This window comes from Diadema antillarum, unplaced genomic scaffold, assembly GCF_040938485.1.
Source record: "Diadema antillarum isolate AM-2024a unplaced genomic scaffold, OU_Dant_1.0 seq00000651_RagTag, whole genome shotgun sequence".
Classification (NCBI taxonomy): domain Eukaryota; kingdom Metazoa; phylum Echinodermata; class Echinoidea; order Diadematoida; family Diadematidae; genus Diadema; species Diadema antillarum.
The window spans coordinates 58860-80295 of NW_027271564.1; the positions used below are offsets into that span (position 1 = coordinate 58860).

The 21436-nt window shown below is 39.9% G+C and overlaps 1 protein-coding gene across 1 annotated transcript in view; it reads right to left on the bottom strand.

Annotated features, from left to right (window-relative positions):
- LOC139736527 (mothers against decapentaplegic homolog 9-like) overlaps positions 1-21436 on the bottom strand; it is a 47036-nt gene that overhangs the window by 13268 nt on the left and 12332 nt on the right. The window contains exons 3-4 of the mRNA XM_071647276.1: positions 16023-16256; positions 11973-12092 (exon numbers count right to left, since the gene is read on the bottom strand). Of these exons, the coding sequence (XP_071503377.1) occupies positions 11973-12092; positions 16023-16256 (354 nt within the window). The remainder of the gene's footprint in view (positions 1-11972; positions 12093-16022; positions 16257-21436) is intronic.

Here is a 21436-nt window from a genome sequence, read left to right on the forward strand (position 1 = left end):
TGACAGGTCGGGTACGGTAAAAGGGCCGCTCGTGTATGATGCATACAAGTACTTGATGCAAAGGCTATACTGTAAGCGTCCATAAAACCCATGGATTTATGCAAACCTTTGTGAAATAAAAAAGATTTGGGTAGTCTGTACAGGATATGGGCAAATGCTCAAATTCCATAATAATTGCTCTTTGAAACAATTTTGTCATCCAAATGAAACTTGTTTCAAGGAATGTACAGTACAACCACTCGACAAATTTTGGAATCATGTCAGCTCCTTGCAAATCACATGAAACTGTCATCTCACTCGTCAAGTTGTGCTATAGACCTAATGCAAGCATAGTGCGAATAATGTGACATAGCCAAGGCACACCAGGCGCCAGATAATTATCTAGTTGATTCATATGTTACACATGCCTTTTGTGGTTGCCATGGAAATGAGTATTACCATACTGTGATGTGATTTCTTTTTGTAAAATGTCAGTACAAACAAATCTTTATGTCTTATCATAGATCAATAAAGATGGATCTGAATGTAGAGTAATTTGGGAGACCAATGGAAACTCAGCAGATCGGCAAAATACAAAAATCAATATTGGCGGATTGGGTTAGTAAAATGCATCAATAACTTGCATGCACTGTGTATGGACAACAATAACAAAAAATATTCCCTAATCCTGTCCCATTTTGAACATAGCATTATGTGTTGCGAAGGCTTGCCCGTGCATGGGCAATTCTTCCCTCAAAGACATGGCAAGAAACTGATGGGTTTTGGATAGAATCTATTCCAGAGGCTAGGATGTCAGGTGAGGCTAAGAGTGCCGATTTATTTTGCAATTCAACAGACAACTTCCACGCCTTGAGAGAGTGAAACGAAATGACAGTTGGGAAAAGTAAAGTTAGAGTGTTCAGTGGAAAGCAGATTCACGTTAGTAATGGCCTTTGCTCACTCATATCACAGTTGTGCTATTAAATTCAGCAAGTTGAGTGGCCTCTTCTCATCATGAGTTGGATAGGCATAGATTTGAATAGTTCATACAAAATCCTACTGGATGTATGAAGATGAAGGTATTAAACTTGCTAAAGCGTCGGAGGTGCCAAACCAGCAAGCTCCAGTAATACATAATAAAATCCACCATAGTAGCACCATCATAGATCAGTTTCAATACCAGACATGCCAAAAGAATCAAACAGTGCCAAGACCTGTGCATGGACTTCTTTTCTATTCTCCCCCTTGATGTGACATAGTCTGGTGTCACTAATGATCATAACAATGCTACTACTGACTGATGGAGGATGGAGCAGTCTTAATGAGGAAAACAAAATTCTTTGTTGCCAGTAGTGGCCCATTGAATGCAGTTGCAACAGCATTTCCTGTACCCTGTACTGTCTCAAGCAATAGGACCTATACATGTCCTAATTTGTCAGAAAAATGGTGCTTTTGTCAAAAGATTTCACGTAAACTCTAATACCAGCAGCATGGGAATATACCAAATGATGTTGCATTTGATCTTGTCCTTTTGTGACAGATGCAAAACTGTTCCAATCTCTCTGTCTTCACTTTTGACAATGCTTTTTATTTCAACAGGACATGCCAAAATGGATTCACATCACATGACTGCATACAGCCAATCAGGGGCAAGTACAGGGCGAATCGATTTAAGACAATCAGTTATGACATCATCTTACAATGACCAATAAAACTGTCAATTGTAGCCTTACATCAATGGACAATTTTTGTCTCCATGATGTGAATCGACTGCCTCCCCTTTTCAAGATGATGCTGCTTTTATCTCATTTAATATTTGGCAGATGAAAACATAAAAACCTTGCATTATCTTTCGGTATGATTGCATGTCAACTTTTGCAGGATCTAAAAGGCCTGAAGTTATTCCTCTACTGTCAACCTTCCCTACAGATAACAATTACTGTCGTTGGACTTGACAGTACCAATAACCCTGACGTAAGTTTTAGCAATATGCACGTCCATTCTGATATTATTAAGAGCCAGAGCACACCAAAATCAACTTGTGAGATGCCATTATGAAGCCACACACTTGTTACGGGTATATGCCGGGCAGTGCTCTCATGCGAAACAAACGGCCGTTCTGATTGGACGAGAGGGTTAAACGAAATCCCTCCACCTGTTTGTGGAGGAGTGAACGGGCGGCGCCTCTGGAGCTCTTCGCAGCGACAACTCAAACAAAGATTTACCCGTCATGACTCATAGCCAGGGAGGACAGCATCAACACCTCCTATAATAACGCTCTGACCATGAGAGCACACATACTGCTCTATTGGACAACAGCTTGGGAATTAATTGCCCAGAGACCTTGGAAAGGCTATATATATATATATATATATATATATATATATATTATATATCTACTTTTTTCTTCCCTCTGCATAGCAAACATATGGTCTAAACCTCAAATTCGTGCACCATCATTTTGCTCTGCACACACGGGGTCGTAAAGTTCTCTGACGCCTGATAGGCAAAGCGAGTGAGATGCAATTCGGTGGCGGACTGCCCAAAATCTCCAGCGCCGTCTGACCGACTCCTCACTACAAATAACAATAAAAAAGGTTATAGAGCAGGCACTGAAGTTGTTACTGAAGGCTAATTCTGGTAATAGTGACACTTCCCCGCACCATGTGACTAGCCTTTGTGAGTATGGCTTGTAAAATGTGTTCTACACGCTATCTTGAAGAAAAAAAAAGCCATTTCAACATTTTGATACATGATGATTTGGCTGTGCCAAAATAGAACCCCACAAAACATTCAATACTCTGTGATTATACATGTACTTCTACAGTAACCCTCTTCGAAGAAGGTATGCAAGCAAAACTTACAGAGCAATTAAGTCATTGATTCATGCCCATTAAATATTACTTTCATAATGTTAAAGGGTGTGTACAGTTCTGGTCAAGGTGTCGATTTAGCTTTTAACATTTTGCGAGATATTCAGAAACCACTCTATAAGATGTCAAAGAGCATGCAGTTCTAAGGGGTATCAAAAGTTTGTTCGATGAAAATCGGTTTTGAAATGGCTGAGATATCCAAAAACAAGGTGAAACAAAGATATCCTAATAAAGTTGGGGCACGTCGCCTTTTATTATTAGCACTTTCTTGGATATCTCAGCCATTTGAAAATCAATTTTCATCAAATAAACGGTGAATCCTTCCTAAAATTACATGCTCTTTCATATTTCATAGGAGGCTTTTCATTATCTCACTTAGGAATGTTCAAAATATGAATCCCTACCTCAACCAGTACTGTACAGTCCCTTTAACACCTTAATATGAACAAAATAACACTATAAACTTTAATGAATGTCAACAAATTGGATATCACAAGTGAAATTATTTTTGCAAAGAAGTGCCAAAACAATGCCGATCTGCACGTAGGTAACGTGATCTGAAACTGAGATGTTGCTTGAAATGCTTGAAGATTTGAAAGCTGAATTTGAGAGTTTGCCATTAAACCAAGGGTCAAAGAATGAAGTCATTTTCAAACTGATAAGGGAAGAGTTCTTGGGTTTGCTCAGCACTTAACTGCAGACATACACCGAAGCAGTTTGTGGTGTGGTAACGTCATATCTCTTTCCACAATGCCTCATTATGGCCAGACAAGATGAACAAGCATTTTCTTTCCTTTTCTCTCTCTCTCTCTTTTTTTTTTTTTTTTTGGGGGGGGGGGGGGGGTGAGGGATATAAACATTGTTAGGAGGATGGGACATTTGTTGTTAAATCTTCACTGAAGAAAATGTTCCTGTCAGTTGGTCAACAGATTTTGAAGGGTAGAAACTAGAGGTGATGATGAAAGGGGAGGCGGGCTGTTTCTTCACTTAATTCTTCTTCCTGCTCCACTCTTTGACAAAAATCTTTGATTCACAGCGAGCGGACAGGAGCATGACTGAAACATTGAGCCTGTTCCCCGAGTCCTCTCACTACCTGCTCTTAAAGCTCATGCAACGACCGCTGGAGAAACTTTTACCAAACTTGTATGAGGGTGGCACCAGTGGTGGGTAATATTTCTTAGAGTCATCATACAGTGTAGCAATGCACTATTAAAAACTGAAGGTGAAAATGAATGAAAGCATATCCACACACCACACAGAAGTTAAGTAGCTAAACACAAATGAGCTAAATTTCTCATGACACTGGTAAGGGTTGGTAAGGACAAAAATGTGACACACTTACTAAATTAGCAATTTCCTCCCAATCTCAGACACTGAAAGTAAGGCAGAGGTTCCTACTTGAAAAACTGAAGACGCTTTTCCAACTGGAAGCACCTGGAGAAAACCAACCCAAATTTGTTCCAAAGCAGTAGGGTCACTTATGGTACAGAACTGGTGCACGCATCCTTTAATAAAATATATTCATATCCTGGATCTGAATCACGATCCATATCAATCCCATATACATTTGTACTAATCACCTTTCCCTTTTACCACAACGGACCTATATCCTAAAAATTTCACCAATATCCATTTGAAATATTTTTTTTTAGTAATATTGCTGGCAGATAAACAAACAAATAAACAAATGCCGGCAAAAACCATAACTTCCTTGATAGAGGTAATAGTTACCTTGACGCACAAAAGATAACCAGCTTTGAAAAAGAAATATCACACCACCTACGACTATTGCTCAAAGACTGTAAAGGTAAGGGCATGCTAGTAGACTTTTAGTTCAAATCTCAGGTTATTATTGTTGCAGGAAAAAAAAAATCCCCCTAAAATCTAAATCTGTACCTATTCCTCTTTATGTGTTTTTGGTAAGGGACAAAGCATTATGACACTTAAATTTCAGGAGTGACTGATCTTATTTTCTTCCCTAGGTGTAAAATTTCATCCTCTAATATTGATTTCAGACACTGCGTAGTGACAAGCCAGTCGGTTTCAAGAATGCATGAAAGACTACCTTTTCCTCTTTGAGTCCACGCAATTAACTTTTATATGTTTATTCAGGTACGAAGTGCGATCACTGCCGCCGACAAATTTAACCCGTACCAGCACTAAAATTTGCCTTGATATATCCTGGTTCACAAAGTCACCGGCCTTCACGAAAACAGTGCAATATCGATACCTCTCTACCTCTCCCTCTCTTTTTCATTGGCTGCTCTGATGGAAATGCTCCTGATGTTTTGACAAACAGCACGCACAGGTAGTGCGGTAATGATGTCGGAAATCTCTAGCTGATGTACAATATCCTTTATTCCCTTTGGAGAGTTTACTTTGTAAATTCGCCCAGCTGTCCTCAGGATCCCGACTTGTTGTTGTTGATGCCCTGTCTGTCCTTTGTTCCAGGTGCTGGCAGGGGAAGCGCCAAACATCTGGCTTTATCAAGGTACAATGTGTCAAGGAAGGAAGCGCGCTCACCTGAGGAAGCCAATTGTCCTAGGTGAGCTGATAGTTAGTACATCCATCCAGTGTGTCGCAGAGGCATATCACTATTAAAACACCGACCCATTTATGGGCATACCTTGGAAAAGCAATGTTTGATCCCCAGCGATGAATACTCTGCACAATTGCACTGGTTTTGCATTTGGCTGTGACTTCATGGCACTTGCATGATGACAGATTGCCTTTGCCTAGTACATTTGAACAGAGTTGAGAGAAGTCCCAAATCATATTTCTCCAGATCTAAAATGCACGCAAAGTCCAGTCAAGAAAGAAGACAGTTTCCCTGAGAAAATCTTCCATTCACTGTCTTTAGCAAGAACAAAAAAAAGAAGCAACAAATGAAAAATAATTTGAGCAAAATTGTTGTCATTCTGCACTGCACTGGAAAGAACTATTACAGACATATTCTCCGGATGACACATCACAAGGTTTGGATTCCCTAACAACTTTTCCCACACACACCCCCTCCTTCCAACTCTCCTGAAAGACTTGTACAGTCAGCCATATCACCATATTTACACATGGGGCAAGTCCAACCCTTCCATAGGTTTAAGTTCAATCGTATGTTGCTCTTACATATAATTTACATTACAAACCAGGACTGTGGCGTAGGGAATGTCAGAATCACATGATTTTTACACAGTAACGTCAGTCTGGAGAAGTACTATAACATCACTCCTTTGACTTTCAAACCATTTGACTTTCTTTTACAGGGCTTAGCACTCACTCTTTCCTTTGGCAGCCCATATGGGTCAATACAACTTTTGGTGGCTCAAAAAAGAAATGTATTGTCCTAAAATAAAGAAAACATAAAACCCATTTAGAATATCAGTTGCCCCTTCGGGCCACCAAAATACATACGGGCAAGTCCAAGATTAGGTCCCCTCAGAAGGCAAAATTTCATCTTTGCTCAATATTGACATATTTGGTATCATTTTGAAGCTTATGAGTTGAAGTTTTGATTTCCATGGAGGAAAAAATTATATTACGTAAATTTATGCAAATTTCAAGGGCTTCATTTGCATAAATGTAAAACACAGCGTTACGTATGGGACATTTATAAAAATTCATATTTATCCAAAGGAAAGCAAATGATATTTGATTAATATGTGGACATAAGAAGTTCATCAAATAGTTTAACTTGGTATGAAAATTTAGGGATTATGCAAATGATTATGCAAATTAGCTCGTGTCCTATCATGAGATGTCCCATACGTAACAAAATGAGGTCATTTTTTTAGGTTTTTTCTGAAATTGCTAAGGTTGTTTGAATGCCCTTTTGGAAAGTTCTAATTTATTGTTTAGAGAAATTAAATACCATAGAAAAAAGAAAAAACAGTAAAAGAAATTTTTTTTATAAGGCATTGAAATAATGTTACGTATGGGACAAATGGGTTACGTATGGGACATCCTCATATATATTGCATGTGAATGCATGTAGCTAGCTGGGAAGGTCTCTCTGTACACAAATGGTCAATCATCCTGAAGAAAGCATCCCAACTTTGTAGCTACTTTTTGAGTTATAGACACTTGAAACAATACATGAACTTGACTGAACAATTTTCAGAAAGGGGGAGGGGAAGATGGCAAAATACACAATGAAAATCTGCATTAAAGGGATGGTATAGTTTTTGTAGAAATGGGGATTCAGTTTTCAACAATTTATGAGATGACTGGAAACCAATAATATGAATTACTAAAGAGCATACAATTGTAAGACTATAGGAATTCAAAGTTAATTTGATGGAGATCCAAATTGAAACGGTTGTGATATCAAAAAAAAAAAATAAAGTAAAATGATTTTTTTTGAATTGCAAGTGATACACAAATTGTCCTTATTCAGTTTTCAATAGCAGCCACAACAAAATTAATGGGTACATACATACTGAGGTGTGAATCAAATCAATGACCTGACTGCTAGACAGACATCATACATCTACTCGATTACTGGAATTCCACGCAGCAGGTATTGCTTATCTATTGAAATTAATATTTCTTGTGTCAAGTTGTTTTTTATTGAAACTAAATGGCAAACTGCCCTTCTTCAATGGAAGTAAACACTTTAAACTATTCAATTTTTTAGTAGTAACTATCCTGATAAAAAATAGGGCATACATACTCAGGTTAGTCATGAAAAATATAGAATATGATTGAATATGATTATGATGGTAGATATTTGGGGGATATTGTTCCCTTGACAATCTGGATCAGTATTTGAGTAATTTCAACTGATTCCACCTCAATAATTATGCAAAAATTTGTTTATGGGTATTTTGCAGAATTATTTTGCAAAATACCCATAAACATGGTTCTCCACACACTAAACGAATGGGGGACAAAGGGCATGCATACTCAGATTGGTCATAAAAATATGAAAATATGATTGAATATGACTATGATGGTGAATATTTGGGGAATATTGTTTCCTTGACAATCTGGATCAGTATTTGAGTAGTTTCAACTTATTTTACTTCAATAATTATGCAAAATACCCATAAACATGGTTCTCCACACACTAAATGAATGGGGGACAAAGTGTCCCATACGTAACTGTCCCATACGTAACACGTCATGTCTGTCTTTAATTAGAACCTGTAATTAGAGCTTTTTGCCTAATGACATGAAACTTACCTGTGATAATCTTGAGTGTTGTGACTTTCATCACAGTGAGTTACAAGTTGTAGAATGAAATACTTTCAGAGAGTTTTGAGGTTGAAAAAAATGTTCAAAAAAACAAAATTTTTCTGGTCCCATACGTAACGGCACATATTTTCTCTTCTAGAATATAATTGTCAAGGTCATTTTTCTCAATTTTTTACATGATTATACTTCTCCTAAATATCCATCACCATGATAAAGTTCAATATGATCAAAGGCCATTAACACTATTTTTCAGGTCATAAAAGTCTCTGAATGTCCCATACGTAACGCGCGTGTTATCTTGGACTTGCCCATACTCTGGGGAAATTTGGGGGTCCAATATCAAAGTGGTCCTGGGCCACCGAGCCATCACTAATGTCAAGTCCTATTTTAGCTTGAATAATTTCTTTTAAGGCCCCCCCCCCCCCCCCCCCCCCCCCCCCCCCCCGCCTTGCTTTGAAGTCATCATAATCAGTCACAATCATGACAACTTTTTGAACAGTATTCTTTCGGTAATCCGCAAAATCTCCTATACTCTAACAGTGTTACACCAATCAAATTGTCTTGCATGCGCATACTAATCCTGCCTTGAATTTAGCATCATCACTCAAATACTGTCACGTCCCTTATAACAAGGTGCAATTCCCTCTGACGGGCTGAGGCAACCATTCCACACGTAATTCCGTCGGAAGTCTTGTCCAGATCATCAGCCACTTGCCAGCGCGCTTCGCTTGTCCAGGCACGGAGAGACACAAAACACAGATGCCGCCACTCTCGGCAGCGGTGATGTTTACGCGGCTGTCGCTTGTTAATTAAGGGATCCACAGTAATGAGCGACAGGCTCTAAGACAAACTTCTGCTCGCCTTATAATTCAAGGTCATATCAACAGCTTTTTTCCCCCCTCCCTCCCTTTCTTTCTTATTCTTTTCACATGAAGTCCTTCTGTTCAGCTCGGTTCCAGAGATCTAATGAGAAAGCCCTACTACCAATAAGTACGCCGCTTTCACCAAGATTTGCAAGTCATTCAGTCGATGAGGCATGCTTTGCAGTAACTAGGACGTTCCACACACATGTGAAGGTAGCTTTTCTCTGTCTATGCACCACCATCCCTGCCTTGCTTCCTTAGACAGTTTACAGAGCTACAGCAAATGCCCCCCCCCCCCCCCCCCCCGCCATCTAAGCACTATTCACAACCATCATTAACCCGTTGAGGACGGGCTGATTTTGCTATAACACGCATTTCCCATATACACCTGCCCGAGTATACTCGGGACTCGTCCTCAACGAGTTAAGACGGCGACATACTTCGTTAAACTGATATACAATCAAATTTTTTCAAATTTTACAGTTAAAAAAGGGACAAACTTCAGCTGCCCTGATAATATAATGTATACGCCATATATTTCGAGAGTCTAAATTTTTGTGAATCAGGACTTCTCGACAATTTCGTGATCGTGAAGTCCTGTACTGAACGGAGAAGTACACGTACGTCATATCGGCATTAGAGTCAATATTTTCGCGTGTTTTTAATTTCGCGAATAGCAGCTGACTCGCAAAATTCGCGAAGATAAAAACCTCACAAAATATTTGGTGGATACAGTACTTCTGAGTGCTGATTTACAAATCCAAGTCTCCTTAACCACAACACTGGCAGCTATCAAATATAAAATGTGTGGCACGATGACTTTCTGTCCGTCACATCACAAATCTCTGCCCTGGTTTCTGTGTTGCACAGGTTACAGCCATCAACATACTGTAATTGCTTATTTCCTGTTCTATGGCGTGGATGCCTTTTACCAAAGTCCTTCGCTTCCTTTTAATGTTTACTAATGCACTATTGTGCAAGTAATGCTTATGTTGTTTTATTGTTCAGACCTAGTAGGTAGCCGAACATAGACTGTTTACTAAAAAAAACAAATCATGAAACACACTGACTGAAGTAATAGTGTGTTCACAACATACCGAATGGACAAGAATTAGATTACTGACAACAGAAAGAATAGGCCATGCTAAAGAAAAGAAAAACATTAACAACTTTGCAACTGATTGTCAATCAGTTGGAATGAAAAACATCTTGACGGAAGAATTTCATGAATTTGAATAAACATCTTTGTTTTAGATAAAAGGTTCCCATTTGTAAGATACCTTTTTGTTCCTATTCTGTATGCACATCACTTGCTTTTCATGCATTGCTTTAGTTCAAACAACTAAGAAATATCTCATTTTCTTTTCTTTTCTTTTTTTTAAAATGCAAGCATACAGCTTTCATTTCTTAATCTCTGTAGCACCAATTAATAGGATAGCACATTTTCACTGATAGTGCATACTTGTTTAATCGGCATTACCAACACTTCGAGCCCATGCATTGAGCAGCTGGAATATTCTGTTCAGGCGTTACAACGGCGAAAGACGGAAGCACATTCATGGACTCGCGTGCCCTTTTTTATCCATCTTCCGAGTCCTCTGCAATGTTCGCGGCACGTGAGCGCACCCCTTCCTTCGCATGCAGCCGAGGTGATAATTTGTTCCTGTTGCAGCATGTGGAAGCATTTATCTTGGAGGTGTCGGACTACATGTCTATTCATTGCCATCACGGTTGCCAGGGGGGAAGCAACTGGGAGCACACTGTTCGTGCCTTCACCAGGAGCTATTCTGTGCCACGGGATACTCCACGGAATAGAAAGTGAGATGGGACGGGGAATGGAGACGGGAAGAGAAAAATTACATTCCCCGAGAATCGCTGGGAACTCTGGCCTGATTCGACATGTGCTGTTCCAGATCGCACAGAAGTGAATGCCCTTTTACCCTTTCTCGGGGTCCCATTTCACACCAATGTGCACATTGATGACTACGGGGCTTGATTGAATGTTAAATAAGGGAAAGAAAAGTTGCTTGGGACAGCTCATAACTAAGACTCCACAGTTGCTATGCAATCTGGTAACATGATCTTCCTCAAACATCTGTGGGGAAAACATGTCTACAAGAAACCTGTCATGGAGCTGTAACTTGTGTCAAGCTGAGCAATACTACATATTATGCTGGGGGGAAACTACACTACCCAAGACATAACAATTGGCAGTAATACAATCAGATTTTAGATTTTCAGATCCTAGTATTTCATGCCAGTTCAGAGTTCCAGGCTTGAACAGAATTGCTCAATCAAACCTCAGGTGTTGACCAATCAAATCGAACTTGAACCTTTATATACATTACATTCACAACTGCTTTCAAAGCAGAAAAATGCACCTGGGAAAACCAAATGGCTATGACAGTGCAATTTCATGATTAAACTTTTGCAGTTTTCACTGGGAATTACTATCAAGGCACGATGCCACGTAAAAACCATCACATTGGTTTCTTTTCAAAAAGAAGAATAGAAAAAAAAAATTGCCCTAGATAACAAAACATTGATGACATTTGTCATAAACTTTTGCATGTGCAGTAAATAATTTCCAAATGTGACCTTAACCTTTGGCTCGATGCTTTCCCCAAGATCTCAAGATGCCATTCAAAAAGGGGAAACAAAGGACTAAGTGGATTGTATTTGTATCATGCTTCCATTCAGTTTGATGTGCTATCTGAAGTGTAACCCCATGTACCCTCCTTAAGGTCACTCCACCATCACGTAGTCACATACTTTCACAATAAGCTTCACAATTGATGTCTATCAAGACACTTCAGTTCAGTTCAATTACAGGAGGATGAACCATCCCCTCCCCGCTGAAAAAAAAAAATAAGCCAAATCTCTGCAGCAGTTCCTGGAGGAGACTTAGTAGGAGAACCATTCAATGCCAAGGAATCAACATCACAAAGAATGACATTTTAAAAAGTAAACTGACAACACAAACAAACACATTAACAAGCAAACATAGGTACATGGAACCCCATTTACACCAGGGTTACACAATCAAGTACAAGAACATCAAAATTACCCATGAGCTGGTTTGGTTGCACAAGTGAGGGTGGATTGGTGTCCATTGGCGTGGAGCTGTTGTCATTCTGGTTAGGGCCGCCATCTTCGGGTGGCATGTACGCTGGGGGAGGCGTGTCAGCTGGAAGGAAGAGAGAAAGGGGGAGGGGCATCAATGCACAAGTCATGATCATGTTGCAGTAACCTAGGTAATCAACACATCTCTCTGCAATCCAATGGAACATGAACAGGCTACAAATAATGATGGAATGTAACAGAAATCAATAGGCACATTCCAAAGTGGCAATAAATTCTTAGCAATACTGAAGCATGTTCAATATTTTAGAGCTTTTCATACAACAAACACAGGACTGGCAGAGTATAGTATAGCAATATAACACAGTTAATAAATAAAAAGGTATGTGTTGAATTATGGGCAATTCATTCAGAATATTTGATGATGTGAAAGCCAGCATTACTGTTAGGTTTCTTTACATGTTGATTGATGTGAACTTTGACTTTGAATAGTTTTGACCATTCTCCAGAAACTGTCACCTTCCCCCTCATGCATTAAGTTTGTCATGTCCGATTTGTTCTCTCCCCCCTCCCCCCATATAACTTAGCATTTGTAAACAGGAAACAATCGTCTACAATGTATCTAATGCAAATGTTGATGTTTAATTGTATAATCATGTTATCAGCTCCATCTTTTGAGATGATGACAATGAATCTCCCCTCAAAAGGTGTCAAAGACCAAAATCATTTTAATATGGTAAATATGGTAACTTGTAGAGGAGCAATGAATTGTGTTGCATAACAGTACAGGACACTTAATTTTCAGGGCTTTACAGAGCAGTCATGATTACAGAGGATGGAGAACCATCTTGAGAATAGAAATGTTGATTATATTTCAAGACATTGATGGTAACGATGGGGGGGGGGGGGGGGGGGCTCTTATGACAGCGATATGCACAGCATCACTCGTGATGCAGACTCAGCCATTACTTTGAAGGCTTACTTAGCGCCAATGTTATTTTGGTTACGGATTTGTATCGTCACCCCAGTTCGTGCCAGTACCTGGGTTTTAAGTATTCGGCTCATTATTCACGTAGAGCCTCATTTGAGGGCGCAGCACAGACGCCCCGGTCTCACTCACTTGTTTAACGAGATCCGTGCAACCTTGGCGGGATTTACTCGCCTTGGTAATTGGATGTGGTGATAATTAACAAGGGTCCTGACTAACTACATCTGGTTTATCCGACAAGGCAGAGCCCCGGACGAATACCCCGAGATGCTGTCCAAGCAAATGTCTTCATGTCATCCCCTCAACATAAGTTAAAATCAACAACAAAGCAAAGGGTAAACCACAATAACTTCTTCCGCTGAGATGAACCCTGGCCTAGAAAAGCCAAACGCAAAGTAAACAGAAGACTTAAACTGAGATTATATGGATCAATCACCGCCTACATAGAGTATAAGAGTGACATGAGAGGCACTTGGCGTGATCAAAAAAATTGGAGCTGATCTCGTTCAAGCAATACTTCAGTTTCTACTTAAATGGCATACGAAACAATCATGCAGCAGCAGGACGTTATAGTCAACCTGGCAAAAGATTGTCCTCTCATGGAGTCAGTTAGAATTATTGCGATGAAAAAAGTTGTGAAATATATTTATGAGTGGTGTATCTGTCAAATAGCAGAAACAAAGTCCTCGCCTAGCGGAACTCTTTAATGAACACACTAATAGTCTACAAGTTTGGATATAATGCAGAGTAATGATGTGTGATATCATAGCCACTCAATGACAAGGATACTGGTTCCAAACAACCTCCAATAGCCTGAATATCTGTGAACACAATGGTTGGTAGCCATACTCGAACAAATGACTGTGACATCATCACTTTAGTACTCTATTATGTCACTGCTGAATCCTTCCATTCTCCGCCATATTTGCACCAATGACTGTGTGGGCAAAACTTGACTGTAGGCCTACAAGTACTTTGAGAGAGACGAAATGCACATATTAGTTAATGCTTGATAAAGGAAAATACAAAGGATATCAAAGCCAAGAGTTTTCCCACTGAACTGCTTTGAATGACTGAGCCAATTGATGTGTCACACTATCACTATCCAGGTCCAAGAAGTGGTTTGAACGAGCCATCCCCCGCAGTCCCTGAGGCAGGTCATCGCCCACATAAACCAGGAGTGTTAGCTAATTAATGGGAAGCAGGGAGTGCCACCTCTGCATCTTTATTGAAGCAATGAATGAGTTGGTTACGACGACCTGGGCTGGAATCTAATTGGCATTACCGCAATAATGTCGTGCAGTCAATGATTATCTAGTCAAGTAGGGGAAGGTTCACAGACGAGACACCCACTGTAAACACAGTCTGGTCTGTCCTCTCTGAAACAATGCCCGTTATGTTTTTTTTTTAATACGTAGAAAAGCTGAACCACTACCACTCTACTTTTAGTGCATCGTCCTTGGAAGTCCTTTATACACCACAAAGGATGTGGCATGACTGGCCTATGCTTGTATGTATGCATGTATGGAATAAAACCCATGTATGTGCAGGTTCCCGGTTATTTAGACAAATGCCACATTGGCTTACACAATGTTATCTGATGAATAGATGCCTGCACGAATGTTGCCTGCCTTGCATTCAGCCAACGATCTTGTGTGTGTAAGAAGAAGCACTGTAACATGGCTACATCCATTCTTCCCTCCCCCACACTTCAAAAGATGGGATTAAATTGTAATATGAGCTATCATGGTGCTTATTTGAAAAATGCATAACATCAATCATGTGGTAGTAAGCTGTAATCCAACCTCCTGGCTGGATTGTGTGTGTGAGTGTGTGTGTGTTGTGTGTGGGGGGGGGTGGGGGGGGGGTGAGGGGATTTGAGCAAACAAGTCCAAGGTGACAAAACTGGCACAAGAAGCCAACCCATAAACACCTCATAACAATTTCTCGGGTTTACTAAGAAATGGCTTTCTTTAGAACAAAGGTGTTTGTTTTGCTGCCAATTTTTCCTTGCACAAAAGTATTGTTCCAAAACTAGACAATGCTGCCAAGGATGCTGGACTCTTGTCAACTTTTGCAAGTCCCATTCTACTGCACATAGAGGATGCATAGCTCTTGTACACATACTGATTAACCCTTTAGCACTCTCCCAAATATCACTCAATTGTATAAGCTGTTTGCTTATGCATCCAGATATTTTTGTGAATGAAGTCACAGACAATTTAGCGAGATGTTGTTTTCGTGAATTGACAGAGAGGCTATCGTAAGCGCACAATTGCCCTAGTGCATGGCAACATTTTCTTGTGTGGTTGATAAATTCCCGGATCAACAATGATTTGCAGAATTTGTGAAAATTAAACCCTCATGAAAATAACAGCTTATACAGTATGTGGCAAATACGGTTCTCAGCTTTAATCATACGAACCCTGCATCCACCCTACTCTTCAGGTCATCTCCATAAATGCATGCTCAATTTGTCCATACCCTTCCAAATTGTGTGAAAATTGCCTGTTCTTTTCAGCAAACAGAAGTTGACATTGCGAGAATCCAACATAGCTGCTAAAGGGTTAATGCCTTAAACTTGTCATAGGATAGTGTTTTCATGACAATGCAAACAATGGCCTACATAAGGGCATCATGTTTGTGATTCATTCAACTGACAGCTTCTGAACTACGGGAGTCATCAGTTTGTTTGGCGTTTTTGTGCTTACTCAACAAGGGTAACAGTTCTATCGCAGTTCAAACGCTCACTAGTAGATGTAGTCAGTGTACCATACCGCTCATGAACACAAAATTCTACACAGCTCATCGTTGGGGACGAGCAGAATCTGCATCATTGAAATTTGTTGTTGTTGTTAGCACAAGAGATTTAGTCATGCTCCTTGGCAGCCTGTCCTACTATAATTTCATAACAGACACATTTTGAGCACTATGGGAATAAAGAACTGGATCAACATCGACAATGCACTCCTTAGACACACCCAGTCCTCCACCCCTTGAATTCTCTTTGCCCCACCCCCCTGGATCATCCAGGCACATGGTACCTACCTGGCAAACCATAGGGACTGTTAGGATTTGAGCTGGCTGGCGATGCCTGCGGCTGGTTGGAGCTGTGGGGCGAACCCGGGTGAGTTGGCGGAGGAGGGGGCGAATTCTGCTGCTGAAAGCTCTGCGGATACGTGGCGTTGTGCGGGTAGGCCGGCTCGGGGAGGCTCCGGTAGGGCAGCAGACTGTGTGAAGGTATCGACTCGCTGTGGCGCGGCACAAGGACCGGTGGAAGAACTGAGAGAGAAAAGCAAAAATCACAAATGACCTGACTACACTGTGGTGGTAGAAACTATTCCAGTCCGTAATAGTACTAATGTACTGTAGGCATCACACCTTGTGCTATGTGTACAATATCTCAGACCTTTTAATTATCAATTAATTGTTCCTGAATGATAGCTTGAAATCCTTCACTTACACAAGATGCAACAACCATATCATTTTCAAGCACATAGTATGCATAAAGACATTCATGTGAAATTTAGGTACATTTGTACAGCGGCATGAGTTATAACTAAGAATGTGAAGTACAAACTGTATGCATGTATGCTTCTTACATGTCTGTGACACAAATTCTGTTTTGCTCATCTATTCAGAAATCTGTTATGGCACACATAATTTGCAGAGCTAACCAACAATAAACAGTTCTCACAGGAAAATAATTTTAAGAGCATGATTTCTATAGCCTATATAACTCATTAGCTCACAAGAATAACTGCATATGAGGCAAGCCTGTAAATCTGGTTAAAGTGGCATGAGAAACTTATCATTTGCCCAAGCTAATGCTGCTGAATGATGAAGGCCCCTCTTTCCATCACTTTCTAACAAATGGAAACAACCTCCATCAACGACTCACAACGCCCAATAATCACGGGTCATTAAGAGCCCACAAACGGAGAGAGGGGTAGGGGGATTATGTTGCAGGATTGGGCTTGATTGTGTTACATTGCCCCCCAATTAGCAACGGGAGGAAACATCCCTTGTTGTGTCATAAACGCCTTGCACACCCCCCTGGCCCGGTGATTCACGACCAGGTGACGCAAACCAACCGCACAGACCCGGGTTCACCACAATACTTTCACAAGGGCTGCCGACGCAACCAGAGATACCTGGCTTGCACAAATCGCATTATGCCTAGCTCTGCCACGGGAACCTGCCGATAATTTGGAGATTAGTGTGAATTTTGCTCCGTGGATATTAATACATGCACAATGTTTATTTGCGATTCAGGAACTTCCTAAAATATGCCTCCCTGTCTTTAGTTCTCTGCCACAAAAGAAGGTCACACTGATGTTGTGATAGATACCACCTACTTGGTTTCTAAATTAATAGACGATGTTCCAAAAATGTACGAACTCGAAACTCCAACGAGAGCTTAATATGATACTTGTCATATAAACTATAGTTTGAAGAAGGTGAAGAGTCAAGTGTTTTGCCAATAAACACTCACACGCCCACACAAACTTGTACATAATGCAACACGAAAATAACCATGAACTAATACACTCTGGTCTGAAGTTACTGTAATCATTAAAGTCGAAAGTATGCACTGTAATTCAATAAATCTATCATTACTTTGTTTGTTCTGTGATGAGAAAGGATGCAGGAAATGTTATTTCTGGAAATACAGTAATACTGTAAATATCTATGGTGTATTTCATTACAATGCCATGTGATGGGCCTCAGAGGCACGGGGTTTCAGAACATGAGTCAAAAAGAGATGCCATTTGAGATCAAAAACTCACACATGTTTCATCAATTTCACAGGCACATTACTCATAAATGTGTCACTTGTCACATCAAGGATGTCCACATTTTATTCAATTTTAGGATTCAACTCCTAATACTTCTTGTGTACAGCTCTCTGACCTGGCTTCGTAGTGATAACCCAACAACATTTAAACATAGTACACTATCAAAAATACTAAACCTGCATTCACCTGCAGACAATTGTGGGTCAAGGCAATATTTTCTTATCATTCATAAATTTTTACCCCAACTAGGTCAAAATATATTCAGAGGTTGGCAAAAACTCAGCCATTTATAAGTAAGCACACCTCAAACACATACACACACATCATACACACGCAATCTGCAAACCCACTCCTACACAAACTTGAACTTGCATAAACATACATGTAGGCAAACACACACACACACACACACACACACACACACACACACACATATGCTATTATCCCTGTTTTCCCAAATGGTGGTGATCAAGCTTCCACAGTGTGGTTCAGCTAGGGTCATCATCCAGACCTAGCCTTTTTCAAAGGCCCTGAATGCTTAAGCTGTTAAAAGTTGGCACTGACAATTGTAAGCTAAGAACTAGGAGCTGGGGAGCTGGAAGCTGAGCCCATAAATCAGTACATACAGTAAGACTTCAGATCTGCAATTATGATCATTATAAACATTATTAATGACTAGGAGAATGTCTAACCTCCTCATTACAAACACTGAATATTAAAATCAGTTTGATTACTAGTAACGCAGCTTACAAAGGTTAGTCACTTTGACCAGTGAAAAATTTTGTTTGATATGCACATTGGCTGTCAGTGTGTAAGGTGCAAGTATGAGTTTTCTTCAAACAGCTGATTGGCTGTGATGTTTGCTACCTAACACTGGCAGCAAACTTCCATAATTCAAAGACGCACATTCAAATATTATAAGGATCAGCAAAGGCCTTCTAGCTGGGTCTTGGCTCTCACTGGTGGCTCGACTAGTCTCACATATAACCCTCTGCTTGCTTCTCTTGCAAACACTACAGCAGCAAAGGGACCTGTGACAAAGGCTACACAGTGACCATGCTTGTTGACAGACTAGTCTCTTCACACACCTAGAAGAACACTACAAAGCAGTTCATATACTATTTTCTCTTACATCTTCAAAATTTCACTCGCCAACCAACAGTCACTTGTACTCTGCTGGGTATAGGGATATCACTATGCTGTTAATGACTGAAAGAATGTTAGGCATAATTTCACATTAGTCAAGCGGCACATAGTGCAATGCAAAATTTCCAGGATGTAATTTTCCTGGATGATAAAGTACAGTTACAACTCAGTAAAAGTGTACCAAAGGCAAATACACAGCATTGAAAGAAACAAACAAGAGGTAAAAGGCGAGCGCTTCTTTTTCTAAAATTTAAGCTTGTTTTTACAGACAAGGTTGCATAGAATGTAAAACACGCTGAAATAAACAAAAAAACAATGCACAAGAGTGCATACATGTGTGTTCACACTGTTCACTTCACTTGTAAACTTTAGGTGCATTCACATTGAGGGTGAAATGCCATGGTATTTTGTGAATGAGAATGGTACCAACGTGAATTACTGCAGTATGCATTACAGTAGAATTTTGTCAATGAGAATGGTGCTATTAAGAAGTTACAATGATATTTAGGCCTAATACTACAGTAATTCAAATGTGAATGCACCTTTTGATCAGCATGTTGCGCAGTGCTGAAACTTTGTCAGCCATGACTCCAAGTGCTTGTCACTTTGTTGACACCAAACACCGAACACTACAAAAGACTCTTTTGTTTTCAGCATTCACCAATCTGTCCAGTGTGGAAAGATGGCATTACTGCAGTTTTCACTCAATCATCTACCCTTTGGCCCTTTTGAAATCACATAGGGCCTACACAGTGGGTGCACAAATCAATTGTACATGTGCATTGTACAAGGTAAGTGTGCAAGCATAGTAGGCATGCTTTTCCCTTGTTTTATGAAGGGTCTGATCCTTTTCCCTCTCTCATCACACAGTTTGTAGAATTCTGTTGGGGCTTAGAAGGAGGTGGTGTCAACTGAATTTAGGAATATCTAGCCTTTTGTCTTGTTCCAGTTAATGCAATTTACAGATTTCCTGAACAGCCTACCTCACCACCCCTAACACACACAGACAGACAGACACACACACATATATACACAAGGTTTGTTTGATTTGTTAAACAATATCACAGAGGTCAATACTGTGTACTGGCCCCTACTGCAAATGCCCACATAATGTGGGCAATCAAGTCCAGCCTTGAGTAGTGAAAAGGTGAATGAATGTATCAGCCATGACCTCCCTTATTTACTCACTCTATGTCAAGGAAAATTGCTAGCCAGCAGTGGAAGCAGTGTACACTTGAACAGGGTACCCATGAAAACAAGATACTTGAACATTTGTAATTCTATACACATCAAGATCTACAAATGCACACACAAACAAAAGAACCTCAAACTTTTGCACCTCTTCCTCATGTACTACTGCATACAAAATGGCATGAAAAAGGACATGAATTTGAACTTGGACACTTTTCAGAGATTCATACATATACTTGCTACATACTGTATACGCCATATATTTCGCGAGTCTAAATGTTCGCGAATTGGGACTTCCGGACGATTTCGCAAGTGGTTAAATTCGCGATCGTGGAGTCCTGTACACTGAACGGAGAAGTGTACACGCATATGCCACATTCTTATCAGGACCAGAGTCAATATTTTCGCGTGTCTTTAATTTCGCAAATAGCACTTGACTCGCAAAATTTGCTAAAATAAAAACCTCGCGAAATATTTGGCGTATACAGTAGTATAGAAAAGGAACTGAAATGGCACAAAAAAGGGTGTTGTTGTTGTTGTTGTTGTTGTTTTTCAACAAAGAAGCAGTCTATTCAAATAGGTATTTGACCATCAAGCATTACTTCAGTGAAATTAAGAATAGTTTATGTAATATGGTGGCATGATTCTAACAGCCACATAAAGTGACTACCGGTACAGCTAGCTTGAGCCACTGTAAAAAGCAACACACAGTTTGACACAATTTGTTTTTGTAAAGCACTAAATCCATGGCTGATCAATTCAACAACCTACTTAATTCTCTGCTGTACGACTAAACATGAAGCCACAAGGCATCTCATGGCCTTCCCCCAAATCAATACACTATCATTTTAGGCTTTGACTTGAGTGCTGTTATTAATCATTTCTGAGAAATCACATGTAATATAATCACTGACCAGACAAGACCACACAACAGGCAAGATACACTAGAAGCACAATGGAATAATCAACCACAATTGAACTATTGCAGAACGTTATAGATTGTGTTTCCTCATTCTCTTTTTTTAATCTATTCTTCATTTCTTTTTTTTGAGGGGGAATCACATACAATAACCCACATAAAACACCACAAACATTGCCTAGCATATAAAGGCCTGCATGCTATCTCTCACTGCTACACAGAAAGAGATACTACATTGTACACTACCTACAACACCAGCACACAAGATAATCACCTTACTTTTAGACAAATGTCCTCACATGTATTCAAATCTTTATGCATGCGCCAAACGCAATATCTGCACGTGCATGGCTAAGCATATTTTAGACCCTAACAAGTACAGATGTGTGCCAACATAGGCTCTGTCA